General features: G+C 40.2%; 1 protein-coding gene across 1 annotated transcript in view; it reads right to left on the bottom strand.

The window, feature by feature from the left end:
- SORCS1 (sortilin-related VPS10 domain containing receptor 1) overlaps nucleotides 1-16963 on the bottom strand; it is a gene marked incomplete at its 5' end in the record, with an annotated part of 199449 nt that overhangs the window by 27466 nt on the left and 155020 nt on the right. Inside the window, 3 exons of the mRNA XM_009078866.1 lie at nucleotides 1539-1725; nucleotides 12045-12216; nucleotides 13180-13293. Of these exons, the coding sequence (XP_009077114.1) occupies nucleotides 1539-1725; nucleotides 12045-12216; nucleotides 13180-13293 (473 nt within the window). The remainder of the gene's footprint in view (nucleotides 1-1538; nucleotides 1726-12044; nucleotides 12217-13179; nucleotides 13294-16963) is intronic.

Raw genomic sequence — 16963 nt, 5'->3', positions numbered from 1 at the left:
GGATCAGGGTGTTAGACTCTGGATGGGGCTGGATTTACTGTACATCTCTGTCCTCAGCAAGTCTATTTCAAGTCTAAGTGGTATCATGCTCATTTGTAACCTGTTCTGAAGTCCCTAATTCTTGTCATGTAGATAAAGGTGAGACACATCCCTTAGAGCTGTCACTTTCCCAGGGAGTCTGGCACATATAATCTGGGCCTGACTTCAATGATCACTCAGTGTTTAAGTCCTGTGCTGGCATTATCTACACAAAACACAGAGACATACACTATCAGCTGCTAAGTCACACAAATGAGTCTGAATATTCTTTATTTCTTGTCCTGCTTAAACAACCAAAATGGTCCATAAGCCTTCAATGTCTCAAGAAAAAGAATTAGAACAGCTATAGAGCAGAGAGACACTACAAGTGAGTGAAGGCTATACACAAGCCAACTCAAGGTATTTTTTAAGGAAGCCATTCAGGGTGATATTTGCTCCTGCTTCTCTAGTGCTCCCTCATAAAAATCATACCTCCCACAGCCATATCTCCCACTGCTTACATCTGTTGATATTAGAGTGCACCATTTAAAAGCTGCCCTCTTCCCCATGAACTACTTTCATGCTGTATGAGCTAACTCCAAAACTAGAGTTAAAGTATGTAGAATGTGATAAATTATCTAGACAACATGTGGAGTTAATTTGGTAGAGGGCAAGCAGTATTTCTGTAAAGGTAACTTCATGTTTTGAAATTTCCTTTTTTTTCTCAATCTGGCACAGAGGAGCACAGTTGGAAACATAAATAATGAAAAAAACCCAACCCTCTCTACAAAGAAAATGATGGTCCTAAACAAAATCCATTAGGAATGTTACAAACTTCAATAATAGGTTGACCCTCTGGGTTCATTACCATGTGCTAGAATAAATACGAAAGAATACATTGTTGGTTTTATCCAAGAACTTGAGATAAATTTCAGTTGTAAATCAGAGATAGCTGAAATATAAAAATGTTAAAAAGAACAGAAGAAAAGCAATGTGAAGATAATATTTTTTTTCATGCAATACTATTTAACACCATGATTTTAGTTCCTATGACAACAGAAAGATTGAAATTCACTGGTGCATCCCAGCAGTGGATGTATTTCATTAGAGGGCAAAACACATGTACGAAATCAAAGTCAAGGCTTTTAAAAGTGATTAAAGATCCCTGGGTGCCTTTGTTGTTCTGGAAGTGTAAGCTTGCTAACGAAAGCGCATTTCACAAAGGGCTGGACAGTCCTTTGAGGTGTCCCAATCTAGACTACCCAAAATTAGAGGTGGAACGTGGTTTAAAATGCAAAAGGTAACAGTTGGACTCAATGATCTTAGAGGCTTTTTCCAACCTTAATGGATCCATGATTACTCTCAGTCTGGAATCATCAGTCTGTCTGGAGGACAGACGAACAGTCATCATAACCCATCATTCTAGAGCCAGCTGCAAAATCCCAAATGTCACCTCTAACTACAAGTAATAATTTTTTTAGAGGACAGCTGAAGCTAACAATAAGTATGAACATACATACATGTTACATGCAGATAGAGGACAGCGTTGTCAGAACCCAGGCTGTTTTCCACCAGCACCGTCACTCGGAATATGCCCACGTTCTGGTAGACATGCTTGATCCCATCTTCTGTTGAGCTGAGATTGGCATACGACACAGCAATGCCATCTCCAAAATCCACCTGTATGAGGGATCTCTGGAGGTCTCCCTGTGGTGACAGAGAAAGGATCAAAATAGGTTCTGCTTTTCTTTTGAGAGACTGGATCAGTGAGGTGACCTAGACCAACCAGAGGTCTGATGTTACCACAGGAAAGGTGGTCATTTCATCAGTTTGCTCAGTTGTCAGTGGAGAGAAAGTGATCCTCTTTGAGGCTGTCTCAGCTGCACTGTGAAGGAGGTGTTCTCCAAGGTGTGTGCTGTAGCCCTGCTTACCTAATCATCAGGGATCTGAGAGATGTGGCTCCTTCCCCTGGGTTACACAACCTACACTGACCTGTCTAACAACCATTGCTGCTACAGATCCCCTCACCTTCATATATGATGCATTATCTTGTCTTACCTTTAAGCATTCTCACTCCATTAGGAAGTTCCCTTCACTGGCTCTGCATGATGCTTATGCTGTCTATGTTCACATTCACTGGCTATTGCTATGGAGCAGCTCACTCCACAGCCTGGCAAGTTGAAGTAGTGACCACTGTCCAGAAGAATGCTGGCAAATTAATAACAGAAGACAGTTCATGAAATTGGCTGAAAGGGCATTTCATTTACTTTGGGTTTGTTTCCTTTAATTTTTTTTCTCTTTTCCTTCGGGAGATCAACAGTCCTCTGGATGCCCAACTGGAATGAAAGGTACCTGTGTAAATGATTGTCATCAGGGAAGCTTCCACATCAGAGTGAAATGTGAGTGCATGTGACTATGAGGGAGAATTGTAACAGAAGGCTTGTTTCCCTCATGTTCTTTCAGTAATTTTATAACTTGTGAAGGCAAAAATAGTGGAGGCTTGCTTGAACAGAAAGGAGGAGCAGAGCTATACCTGGAGATGGCAAGAGTAACAAATTTTCCCAGATGGTCTCTTTTTATAGACTGAAGTTGTAGTTGTTACACTGCCCTGGAACCCTGCTAGAAGCTCTGTTGCTTCCAAATAGATGAGACAAAAATAACTGTGTTGCTTTGTTCTGGAGAAACCCAGACTGAAGGTGTGGCAGAGGAAAGACATCCCTTGATAAAGGCAATTGTCTGGGGACTCCTACAGATACCTCATGCAATTTCCCTCCTGGTGTCTTGAAGGCAAAGGCAGCAACTTCCTGTTCTCCTGAGAGCACCCATGAGGGCAAAGGAACCCTGAGGTGCTGAGACATTACTGAGAAGGCCAATTGGAGTATACTTTTAGAAAGAAACACAGGGAGTTTGTATGCTAACTCAGCTCCAGGTTGCCCATGGGTAGTTCTTCACTAAGTTTCTGCTAGTAATTAACTCGGTAACCTCTGGAGTTTTCAGCAACATTGTCCAAGTTAAGAAAGGTGCTCTACTAAGGCTGCCATTCAGCAAAGCTCTAAGGCAAATTCCCCGCTGGATGCCTCACTAGAAGTCTAAACACCTTATATTCTTCTTAGATTCTTCTTTGAGACACAAATCACTGAGACAAGGCCTCCTGTGATACACAGGGGATCAAACTAGGAGGATCATGCCAGTCCTCACAAAGAGAACACAGGATATGGTCATAAGTATGGAGATATGTCCTTCATTGACCAGAGCTATTTGAAAGATGTGCAGTTTCAAACATGAAGCAGTGCTTTGGGCACTCCTGACTGTTTGATGGAGCCAGCAGAAGGCAAGTGGGATATGCTTCCACCACCAAAACTGAATGTACATGAGTGCCTCAGCTCTAAACCCCTTTCAGAGAGGATTATATTATCTCAAGTCCAGTGCTGGACTCAGTATGGAGGACCAGACATGAGCATATTCTGTCTCAAACATTCTGACTATGATGACAGGTAAGATGTGACTGGAGCAGAGGGCCCTATGGAGGTGGAGCAGCACTGTTCTGAGCCAATTTCCTGCTTCACCTGGAGACTTCTGCTCAGCCTCCCCCTCCACCCTGATTCATTTCCTGGAGGAGAGCTCAAAGGGCTGCTGTGCACATGTGAACAGAGCAGCATGAAAAAATCTAATTGACATCAGAGGCTGTACCACGCTACCTATAAAAGGGAGTGGATAGTGACCCCTCTCTCTCTTTTTCCCACTCTGTCTTTCCTCTCTTTGTCTTCCACTCTTATGCTTTGCCCCAGTTCCAGAATATCCACATGGCAGAACCAACATGGGACCTAATGACTGGCGATTTTCTGTGTTAGCTCTCTCCCTTTTCTGTCTCTCTGTCCCCATGCTTTGTTTGGGCAAAGCACAGCTCTCATGCTTTAGCCCCATACTCTTCATTGAAGTTTGCTGTGGGAGTGGGGAGATTGTGGATAGTGGTTGGTGTGGCTTGTAAGCCAGCACCTTTGGCTGTGTGTTGTGGCTTGAGCCAGCACCTTTAAGAGGTCTGTTGTGGGAACTGAAAAGTTACTGCTCTGTATTATACAAATTAAGGACTTGTTATTATCCACTCTTGTGCAAGTTGATTGTATAAATTTAAGAACTTGTTTGCTAACACCTTTTGGATTTAAAAATTGGGTTGGTCACTGGAGCTATGGCAACTGTACAAAAAAACCTAAAGTTCTCTGACACATGATCTGGTGTCCTTGTTCAGCCTGATGAGAATTGATAATGAACATCATATCCCCTATAGGTGGGTCATGACACTCAGACCAAATACAATGATCTCTGAAGTACTCTTAGATGATCTCCCAGTTTCTCTAGGTCCATTACCACTAGGGTTTTAGTCATCCTTTCTTACTGAAAAGAAGATTCAGTTTTTGAACAGTGAAGTCATACTGCTGGGACAAAATTTGTTCACATGATTAAAACTGCACCACCATAGTGCCTCTGCTGGCTTTATCATCTCTGAACATATTCGAGGTCTGCTTCAGGTCACAACATATTCCTCCACATATTTGAGGTAGCAGAGGAAGATGAAAAGGAGCACAGAATTTTAGAATATCCCTGTTCTGTAAGTGTCAAATTTTGTGCTCTAATGAATGCTTTTTTTCTCTTGCCTTCATTTTGTCCATAGCCATGAAACCCACGGTATCTACCAGTGCGGCCAGGGAAAGGAGCCATTGCTAAGGCATGCAAGATTTAGATTTCAATTTTTCTTTCAAATTCCCCAGGGAGAAAAGATGCTGACAGAGACAACTGAAAATCTAATTACAGAAGAGCTTCAGCTGCTGTTCCCCCAGTCTTTTTCATTTGTCTTGGCCTTTCCTGTTTTGTTTTAAAATTCTTTGAACTGGAAATACATTTTCCATTGAGTGAGATCCAGGCTATAACACTCCTCTGAAAATGCCACATTTTGAAAAGCTGACATTTAAAATTCTAGCTTAGGAAGCAGGAGAATAAAGTCAGGAAATCAAAGAGACTGTGTTTTGACTTGTTCTAATGTTTTATCTGTGCCAGGTAAGAGCACGGGCAGAGTAAGACAGGAAGAGAAGGCAGGTAAGCCAAAATCAAATATTTCCCATACAGCTCACAGCTGAGCTACACCAACCCCAGCTGTCTCTGTCTCCGGCAGCTCTCCAGAGCCACTTGCAAGTGGTTGTTTTACAATTTGATGCATATATCTTGCAAAAACCTCTCCTGTTGCTTTTTCAGCTTCTCCTTGTCATTTTGTCAAGCTCAGTACTACATGAGAGGGTTTTTCTGAAGCTTTCAGCTCAATTAAGGCAGACACAAAACTCCCCATGTTAGTTCTGCAGCCACAGCAAAGCACTTGGATGCAACCAGGACTGAGCTATCTTCAGACAAACTCTCTGGCCTTCATTGTAAGAGGTCTTTAATGACAGTGCTCTTAGGCATCACAGAGAAAATTGCCAAGTTGGCTGCTTGTGGTGATATCTCTACATTCAGCTCCTACATTTTAATCACACTAAGCTAGTCAGTAAGCAATTACAATACCTGAAAAACTGAAAGCACTTTTGATAGCTGTTTTTTACCTTGTACTAGGTGTATGAAATATGCACGATCTTGATAAAGGCTTTAGTGTAGCCAAAGGCTTAGGCACATGCTGAACTTTATGAACAAGGGTACTCCTTTTAGTCTGAAAAGAAGCCCTGAGAATTAAAAACAAGTTTTCCAAGGCCCCATATTATGCCCTTTACCTACCTATACAATATTTGTTACTAAAATGTAAATCAGAAGTTTACTGTTTTCTAAGAGATTTTCTTACTAAATGTACAGGGGTTTTCCCAAGCAAACATAAAATATTGTTCCATCTCCCCTTCCCATTCCTACCTCCCAATGCCAAATGATTCCCTGCATCTTGACAAAATACCTCGGTGAAGCTTCCTGCCTCAGGGTATATCAAGAAACAGCCCATACAGTTTGCAACAATATCTTTACATTTTGATTACTTTTACATAGCTCTCAGTATTTTGGTGGATGTGAGATGTGAGACCCACCTAGCAGGATTCTCTCTAAAACAGTCCATCTGAATTTTGCCCAGAAAGTTGCAATAATGCATTTTCCTTATTGATTTTCAGTATCTGTATTTAAATTGAAGTATTAAAATAATGAAACAATCACAGTTCAAGATTTTTTATTTTGGTTCCCATGTTTCAGATTTCATTTTTAAGTCTTCAATTATGCATCTTCCTTAGAGATGTTGATAATAGATTTAACTATGCTTTGCAAGGGACAGACACTGCTGTTGCTGGAGTGTTTTCATGGATTATTTCATTGTGCTTTCTTTAGATTAACCCATTTCTCTCTCTGGCATTTTCCTATCACCAAAAGAAGTCATCCATCAGAGATACTTCCACTGGAACTGAATAGCTACACATAGGATACCTTTAGTCTAGGTCTTTTCGAGCCTAATCCTAATTTTAGACAGACATTCAAATCCAACTTGGTTGAGTACTGAAAAACATGCTTTCCGGTGTAAATCTCTACTTTCAGAGAGATGCTCAACCTTTTCAAATCAGAAAGAGAACAGAAAGGTGTTTTTTACCAGAGTAGATACCCTGTACTTTTCACATGTACTTATTTTTCAGCACCCAACAGTTAATTGTACCTGATCACACCATTCATCCTGACTGCCAGTTGTGCCAGCTCTACTCATATATGAGCCATGTCTACAGGACTAGATCTTCTGTGCCCCACAGGAATCAATAAGTACAGCCTCTCAGGATTACGCAGAGTAATTCAACTTGTGTGACTGGGAGTGCATTGCAACGCTGTAGTGCTGCGTGTCATCCTGGAGCCGAGGTCAGCTTTCATACATTTTCATGAAATTTCAACAGTGAATTTAAAAATGCATGAAAGGCTCTGATTTCTCCCAAGCAGCTTGTCATCAGCAGCAACAAAGAAAATGCAATTATAATTCAGATGACAGTGGTATGGGGGAGGGGATGTACTGATCTTTCGTCTGTGTGTTATTGCAGGAATGTAGTGTGAGTAAGATAAACAACTATGATTCAGTATGTGCACTGAAAGTTAGGATGAAGGATTTGTATTTCTGTAATCATTGCTAACAAACTTGTTATATCAAAAGAGGGAACACAGTAGGATACCACAAAAAATACAGACTGTGCTTTTAAGCACTACTAGTTTTGCATCTTTAATTTGAGTACATCAACAATCAAAATAATCCTAATGCTAAGCTCATTTCCAGAAACTTCAGCAGAGCTGAATACTGAATTGCACCAAACAATAGTGCTGAGGTGGAAAATGCTAATGCTATTGTCCCCCCAGCTGGATCCCCAAGCTCATTAAATGTACCTGAGACAAAATGTACCTTGTACAGCCATGTATCAACGTTGTCATTACAGAAAGCCATAGCTGTCTTTAGGAAATTCAGGGCCTCATTTGTATGTTCACATGGTAAGAGAGAGTTCTCTGGCCTTACGAGCATTCAGAATATAAAGGAAAGGCATGGAGGGTGTGAGGGAGAAAGCAAAGCTCTGTTTTCAAATGAGGGAATAAAAAAGCAGAAAGTTTAAATTTCTTACTCAAAGTCATGCAGAAGGAGCTCAGAGTGCAGTTCAGCAATGAGTTCAAATTGCCTCAATTCTAGCCCGTGGCCTGAAGGGTAGGAACAAATGAGCTTTCCCCACACATTAGTCTAATCCAAACATCATATAGCAGCAGCAAGCAGTTAAAAGCAAGCCAAAATCTACTCCCAGTGGAGTGACTTTGTCAAGTGAGAACTGAGGCAGACCTGGAATGTCAAAGACTTTTGGCTGTCATTTTATCATGACAAAAAATAAATTAGAGGAGGCAGTTTCTCTGTGAATTATCTGTAATGAAACAGCCAAAGCCCTGAACCTCCCTGCCCTGAATGTCTTTACCATCCATTTCCTCAGCAAAGATGTATGAGCAATCAGATGAAACAAGTTTGAAAGCCATTGTGTTGAAGAGCATTGCTCTGGAGGCTGCAGCTTTCAGGGTCTCTGCTTAAGCAGTACAGCAAGCACAAGTGTCTGATGTTCATACAAATAACTCTAACATACAAATAACAATTGTGGTTGTGACAGGCAAAAGACCTACATGACCATGTGATGAGGAAAGCACACAGAAATAACACCCACTTAATAAAATTCCTCTATTTTCTATGACAGAGAAGAAAAATATGTCAAGAAAATTGGGTAGAATAACTTCAGTAGGAAAAGTGGATCTGTAACTTTGTTTCTTGGGTTTCTTTTGCTGCTGTCCAAAAATAAAGTAAGGATTCAGTTTGTTTTGGCTGAGAAATAACTTGTTGAACACTGCAGTGAGAGAGGAACTGCTCTGTGCATGCATCCCAGGCCAGTGCAAAGGAGTAACCTTTAAACTGGCAGCATTTTGAGGCAATGAAAACTTTGCTTTTAAGCATAGCTAGTTTTGTCCTATGCTGTCATTTAATAACATTGTTGCTATTCTGCTTATCTCAATGGAAATTAAAGAGCAAAATTAACAGCTTAAGTATGGTGCTCTGCTTACTAAACACTTCCATAACACTTTGTAAAATGGAACACATGCTAGTTAGGAAAGGAAATATTGATGCTTCCTGGCTGTTGTCACCCAGTAAGAATATCACGATGATTATAACTGAAGATCTAACTGGGACAAACCTTTCCAATAATGGGACCACAGATACTAAGTGCAAGGTGACCTTGCAAACAGTTTTTAGGAAGTCATACAGAAATTCTAAAAGGTGACAGGAAAAGTTAAATGACTTTGGAAAGCATTCTTAGATTCAGATAATTTAAATATGAGTTGTTTGTTGGGTTTGTATATATATATGCTGCCAGACATAAATGCTTTACAGGAAAATTTCATGTGAGTCAGGATTAGAGAAATTGGGCCAGAATCTCTGCTCTCAGAAATCAGTGATGCTCTGTGTGCTCCTGATTTTGATGCCTGGCCCCCCTCAACTCACACAGACTTTGGTGATTATTTTCCTTTTGCGTCTTCTTCAATAGCAGAACACTTCTGAATACATGTTCAGGCATCTTTTACTGACATTGTGTTTTTGTCAGAATGCACAGTCACGGCCCTCAGCACCACCACAGGCACAAACAGGCTCTACAAGAAATAGCTATGCTGTGATTCCAGCCCCTGAATCCCACACCTGAGTGAAAACATCAGGTTTTTATTGCTATCATTTGGCTGTCCCAACTCTCATAGTAATCCACCCCTCTACAGGGATGCAGTGACTTTTCAGGGCCTCCAGTGAGCCTGCCTCTGCAGTTCCTTCTTCTTTACAGTCCTTAGATGGAGCAGAAAGCCCTAGAAAGATAACAGGAGTACAAATCTCAAACAAACTCTTGTACCCTGGCTCACCAGCATCCCTTTTTTTTAACTTTTTCCTGCAGATCAAGTGGAACATAGGAATGAAAAAAGAGAGTTAGGAGGCTGCAGTGGATGGTACAGCTCGGCAGATCTGAAGGCTTCAAACAAACTGTCTCAGAGGGATATAGGAGATGTTAAGATGCAAAGAGACGACAACATAAGGAAAGACTATTGTTTTTTCACACCCTAAAAGTTATTAGCTGTGACTCATACTAAAAGAAGAGTCCTCACCACAGTGTAGCACTTAAAAAATCTTGACCACCACTCCAGGGGGCAAGGGTGGAACAGGACACACTTTCTTCCATTGGGAAGAAAAATATGCAAGGTGACATACCTGGCCTTTCTTAACTTGCCTAATGCCTTCCCTTCAGCAAAAATGAAACGGCACAGATTTTGTGGATACTGAACATCATGGATTGTACTATACTCTATACCTGGGCAGGGCAAAACTACATAGAAAATGGCAAATTCTTGCTTTGTGTTACCTCTGCCTTGTATGCAAGGGAAACAAACTCCCCTTTGAGAAGTAGGGTTGGACTAAATCTCCAAAGAACCCTTTCAACCTCAATTGTTCTGTGAAATCACTATCCATTCTATAAAAGGATGGTTGTTCTTTTGCTGGGTTGTTAAACTTCTCTAGTGAGTGGTGTGATTCTTGTTACTGTTTGTTAATTTGGTAAATGTTTTGGTATATAAACAATTATGCTGCTATAACTAGAGTTTACTCTCCTATAGCTTGATATAACTGGGCAAATATTCTTTGTTGAATATTTCTTTCATTGCAACATTCACTCAAAGTCATTGTCAGACTGGGTAAAATTCACCCACAAGTTTTGTGGTTGCTCTGTAAACTCTTTATGTTGACAAATCCAGGAGCAGGAAGTCAAGATTAATCTAACAGGGAGAGTAATCAGAACGGCTGGAGGTTGATCAATACTGTCTCAGCCCTCAGAGTGATTCCTAACCTCTCCGGTATCAGATATATGGAGAGAAGAGCTCCCTTTTGATCTCCTCAGGAGCTGACTCACTCATCAAAACATACTTTACCTACTCCTTGACACACACAGGCTGAGAAAGACACCATCTCATACTGGAGAAGGTATTGCTTACAGACTGGTGAATGCTGAAGCAGGGTTATCAGAAAAGATCAGAATGAACAGAACAATTCACAGCAGATCCTGTATGGTAGACTGTTTGCGGTATTCTTACACAACATGTGAGCTGAAAGACTCACAGAAGAAAGATCAGGATGTTTGTCCCAAATTTTCCAGACTGTGGGTAATTATACCTCCCTCTGACTACTGGCATAATTCTTTGATAGTTTTGTGACTGACTTCCCAGACTATGCATCTCCTTCTCCCAATCTGTTTTAAAACTTTGCTAAGAATAGAAAGGCAATGCAATGGACACTTTAAACATTTTTTATTTTAAAAACCTGGAGACTTTGGTTCTTATTTTGGACTTCTTCATCTTTAAATGTATAAATCAATAACTTAACCAGATGAAATTACAAATTCACACTGTTACAACAGCACCGACAGTAGCAATGTCACTACAGAAATAAACTGACCATATGTTTGAGAAAAAAAACATTCAGGTCAAACAACTGCTGCAGGTTAGATATGATTTATCGTATGTTATTGCCTTTACAAATGAGGACACCTGTTTGCTGGGGAAAGCATCAATAATAGAGATGTATAAAAAATCACTTCTCTTTCCTCATTGATGACATTTACTATGGAGAGGGTCAGAAGTAATTTCCATAAATGCCCTAAGCTGTAAAGGAATGTACAATGTCCCCTGGTGTTAAAGGATTCCTCTTGTAGAATTTATTGGCCAGTTGCAGAAGAAAAGGGGTAAAAGTTTAAAGAAATCAAACTCTATTAGGGAAAAAGAGAAAATTGCTACTTTGTGAATGTTCTTACTTATGCGCCTACAATTAAATATAGATAAAGATTGCTGAGAAGGAAAAACAGACAAAAATATTCTAAAAATTTTTCCTCTGGATTCATAAATGGAGGGAGCAGAAAAATTAAATACCAAGTTAAGCTACAGATGTAACAAAAACAGAGGTTCTGATTAGAGACTGAATCTGCTTTACATTAGCAATCAATTTCAGACTTCATCATGCTGATGACATCTTGAGATATCACCCATAAACATCTAAACAATATGTACCAACTCGTGCAATGGGAACAGATCTGCACGTCTACTGTTAGCCATCTTTGGTTGAAAGTCAGTGGCAAGTGAAAATGGAAATTCGGTTTCAAAACCAGCAGGAAGCCAAAAGCACAGTTAAGAGTGAGGATTAGAATTCAATCCTGCACTCTCCAGTTTTACTGCGAAATTCCCAAATTAAACCAGTTCCCAGTTTTTATCAACTTCTCCCAGCTCTTACCCTATGCATCACAATATTCTTACAGCCTCATCATCTCCACACATCATCCATTACATTTTTCAGCAAATTCTACCCAGCTACACCATGGAGCTGACTGACTTTATATCACCCTCTCTTGGTTCACCTCTTTGCAAACTTTGCCTGGCATGAATCACCCTCAAATGCACCCATGGGGCCTGGAATGCAATATAAAAATAGAGCCTACCTCTTCCAGCTGGACCAGGAAAGTGACATTGTGTCCTTGCTCAGCTGTCAGTTTGCCGTCAGATGTGATTATGCGGAGGCCCTGGGGAGGTTTGCCAGGGCATTTCTGTGGCTTTGCTGTGTACCGTTCTCGCACACCATCCGTGCAGTTATTAGAAACAACTTTCCTGTATCTGGAAAGGAATAGAGAAATCTGTGGAAGATGCTGACAAGGAGCATAACAAGGGTGACTGGGAACAAGCTTCTTTAGAATAAGAAGATTGGAAGGTAACAGATTCCCAAATATATTTTAGCATTTGCCTCAGCCAAGCATTCTTCATGTGCCTAACATACAAATAGTTAATATTGTTGTTAATGGCATGTAATAATTTCCCTGCATGGCACACCTTTATACCATACATTAATAAATTGCCTAAACATAAATCATATGATCTGTTACATGTTATAGAAATATAAAGCTATAAATAATTTATATGCACATACAGTATGGAATTGTATTCAATTACTATACTGTTAGGCATCGTTTAACAACTTTTCTCACATGCTGTCAGCTTCTCATTAGTTGTAGACAAGTCTTTCTAAAGATGTGACCCTTGAGAACTAAAAAAGTAAGAGTGTTGAAGCAAAAAGCAAATTTTACCTATCTTTGAGTGTACAAACCCTCAAAACACAGCTTGGGTTGCTTTGTCTGCTTTAATCACTAGCATCATATGTGAAGTCTGTCAGTATCTTAACTTAAGCTACATCTTCCATTGACTTCCAAGTGTCCCAGAAACAATCAGCATTCAGGCTGGGTGCCCATCTATCACTTTAGTTCACATATACATCAACTCTTCCCTCAGTTTCTGCCTCACTTGATCCCACATGATTCCAAGAGGAGTATTTTCAGAAACTTGGCCTCTGCCATACAGTTTTCCCCCCAAGTTTCTTTAAGTCATCATCTTTCAGAGAAAGGTCTGGACCATACATGATCAAGATCTGGAGTGACAGACTGTGCCCCTAACAAAGTTAGTGAAGAAGAGGTCTCAAGGGCTTCAGCCAGCTTAGAGACACCTATAGTAAAGGGAATCTGTAGTTGTCATTGGGTTAAATCCATATGGGTGCTCTAGTTAAATAAAGTGTGCTGTGCCACTTACCCAGTGCTGTTGAGATAACTCTGTCCAAGGCTGCAGTCTTTCGACAAGGAAGATGGGTTATACCAAAATGCTGGTAAACACTGGCCATTGCTGTGGCGTTCATATCCATAGTCACTGTTTTAACATTAAAAGAAACCATCACATGAAAAAACAAAATAGCAAATACAGGTATTAGCACATGCCCTCTACTGTTGATACAAGTTTTGATTTTTCTTAATCTGTGTACTAGGATTTCTGGTGGGTTTTTTACTGATAGAACAGATTCTTCATCCCACTTCAGCATTTTCATTGGGGTAGTTACCTTGCATATGTCCCAGGGCTAACTAGCAGAACCAGACCAGGAGGATTATGAGCTATTGTATTAACAGTGCTCTCTCCTGAGTGCTTCTCAGGATCTTCTCTAGACTTAAATATAATAAAAACTAGAAATATAAGCTAAGTTAAATTACTGCTGTCTCAATCATATCTTAGAAAACTAAAGTGCTAAAAAGCTAATCGCATTTGGAAACTGTATCACATGAGATGTAGAGGAAAATTTACAGCCCTGAGAGAGCTCTTGCCTGAAGGCATTAACAGCGTATTTGGTAATGGAAAAGAAGGCTGTGATCTTCAATTCTCTTTTTGTATGAAAGAGGAAATGCTACCAAAAATCATGTGTTAGAAACAACGAGTCTAACTGTAACCTTTTGTCACAATTTGGGTTTATCTATGACTAAATTTGCCTTGGTTTCACTAAACAACATTTCAAATTGTTTCTGACTCCAGGTAAACAAAGACTCTATAAAAATCGTTATTGTGGAGAAAAAAAAAAACCAAATCACAAAATATTTTTTTTTCTACACATGTGGTTTTACTTTCCAGCCATTGAGTAATGAGGACTACTTGGTTGGATAATCATTCTTATTCCTTTTACTAAGCTTTCTCCAAAGCCCATAATGGAGAAGTTAATGGGATGTCATTTCTGAGAACTGTTATACAGAGTCCATCAACTCCATTCTAACATTCCAGTTGCAACACAATACTTTACCTTAAAATGGCACTTCTTCACAAAGCACTTTTTAAACTTATTATCTTTAATGTCTTGCTATCAAATAGCCTGATATTCTAAGAAAAGAGGATTAGGGCAGTGCTAGATTATGTGATTAAAGGCTTGTCTCTGTATACATACCTAAAGAAGCAGAGAGGAAAAACAGGAGACAGAGGAACTCCAACAACCTGATCAGAGCTAATGGAGCCCCTGCTTCAGCTCCTCATGGGTGTCACAGAACAGCCATCAGTCCATGACCAGGGTGAGACCTACCAGATCATCAGCAGGAGAGGCTTGCAGATCACTGAGCAGGGTTACTGCACACTGATGTACCAGACTCATTATACCATGCCAGGGAAGAACTTCTGGCATCTCCACTTCCATTTTCCTGGTGAGTGGCTGTCTGTTCTGTGTACATGTGTGTGTGGTGGCCTATGTCTCCAGTAACTGGACTCAGACCATGATTCACAGGGGACCACGCTGCCAGCAACTGGACTGACTGGAGTGTGTGAATACTGTGAAGGTCAACACTAAGACCAAGAAGCCATTGAGTAGGATTAAAGACTCGGGAGAAACGTGCTCATAAGTCAAGGCTGGGCACTAGGTCCATGAGTTGGTTATTGGAGAGACCAAGAGGTCTGGGAGAATGGCTATTATTGTAAAGCCATATAGATCTGTCTGGACCTGCTCACGAGACCTCTTACATGTGCGTATGTCTCTGCGTGAGGCAACTGGGGATGTCCAGTTATCAGAATCTGGGGAGACAAGGCACCCAGGGGATAGATACTGGACAGACCTGGGTGTTTAAGACCAGGTACTGGTGGGATCAATATTGCATGTATTTTCAGTGTGCATATTTTCCATCAGCCAGAGAGGGGAACAAGATCAGGTGGTGGTGTTTGTGTGAGTGCTATGTTTTCATTTGTGCTAGTCTGTGTCACCAGATGTGTATGTATGCACATATGTACTGTGAGTACACACACACCTGTGCCTATCAGGGACAGATATTCAACCTTGCAACTTCTTGGGTCAGGAGACATGGAGCTGCTGCAGCCTCACTTCTCTTAGGCTGCTGGATTCAGCATCTCCTAATGGGCAGCAGTGTGATCAATATTTGTAGAACAATATTAACAAGAAGAATGTTTAACTTAATGAAGACTTTTTTCAAATGTTTTTTCTTCCGGGACAATAGCATGATGGCTTAAAAAATCCATTAATGAATCACTAGTAAATAATTTTAAGAAGTCTGGTATTTATCCAAGACATAAGGCAAAGAAGAAAAAAGTGAGAATATTTTGCAATTTATCTTTGTAGAATTGCTTGTAATTGTTATCAAAGCAGGACATTGAGAATTCTGTCACTACTTTTTTCTTCTTCCTCAAGTTCTCCTTCTGAATCAAGAAAAAATACCTTAATGCAATCTTAACAAGAAGAAATTAAAAGGACGACATTAAGCAAAAGAAAATTAAAGCTGCATATTACTTGGGAAAACTCCTAAACATCTATTAGACTGCATGATTGTTCGAAAGGAACATTTTGGCAGCTGTAGTGTCTGGAATATCTACAACAAGTAATTGAGAACATACTCTAGGAAACAGCAATGAAGTAGATGACCAAAAGGGTCCTTTCTCATTTTTTTTGACTGAATTTTCATCAATCTATTTACTCAGATGCTAGTGACTGAATGTCACTTAATTGCTTTGGAAGCACCAGTCAGCCTATTTTCCCACTGCCACGTGCCTCAATAATCATCTTTGTTGGAATAAGAACACTATAGCTGCAGAACACACTTTGTAATGGAGAATAAATCATTCTCATTTGTTTAGAGAAAACAAATATTTACATACAAGTGGGACTCCAGTATTTCTGTAATTCATTTGTCAACACTTTGCAGCACTGTATTCCTAAGTTATCATGTGTGACTCTATTTAAAAAGCTATAACACTGTACACACACAGTGTTCTGTAATCGGTTAGCTGAAAACAAAACAAAATAATAAGTGAAATCTGCCTCAGAGGGGATCAGTACCTGCAGTCCAACTTGATGCAGCAGTCCGGGATTTCTTACTATACATGTGTCTAGATACAAGCTACTATTTTGGTTCCTATTACTACCTGTACATCTGGGCAAGCCAAGATTGGCTTAACTAGTTTTGACTGTACTTGGATCATATTTCTCAAAGTCAGGGAATGAAATCATAGGATTTTTCCACAGCAGAAATAGTTATAAGCACAGAAGTTTCATAGTTTTCAGGTTTGCAAATCATCTGGCTCATTAAGGCCACACAGAAACATCATCCCAGTAAATGACATGAATTGCTGTTCCATATCTCTCTACAGCTGCAGCAGCCACCCGTTCACCTCCGCAGTCTTGGAATCTAATGAATTTCTTGGCTACAGGCTGTTGCACGCAGAGCACTGATGCTGACAACAAATTGCTGCCTACAATTTGGCACAACAGGCTTTGTAGCAATCAACAAGCATTAGCATCAATTGGATTGCCATAGCATGAACCAGTACAGCAAAATCTGGAGCTGGGGAAGGCATCAGCCTCAAAGTGCAATCAGCTAGCCGAGTCATTGCCTGGTAACTGGGAATTGGAATTTGCATATATTGATGATATTTTGTGCCTGCCTGAAGAGAACTCAGGTGACATAGATAATGTACCTATCAAAAAGGAGTGGAGCATTTACCATCAGGGATTTCTTTATCAGTATGAAGCAGCCTGTCTTGTGGCTCTCACTGATTATGGTTTTAC

Source organism: Acanthisitta chloris, unplaced genomic scaffold (genome assembly GCF_000695815.1).
Source record: "Acanthisitta chloris isolate BGI_N310 unplaced genomic scaffold, ASM69581v1 scaffold11127, whole genome shotgun sequence".
NCBI classification, from domain to species: domain Eukaryota; kingdom Metazoa; phylum Chordata; class Aves; order Passeriformes; family Acanthisittidae; genus Acanthisitta; species Acanthisitta chloris.
The sequence above is the reverse complement of the archived record's forward strand: the minus strand, read 5'-3'. Positions and strand labels throughout refer to the sequence as shown.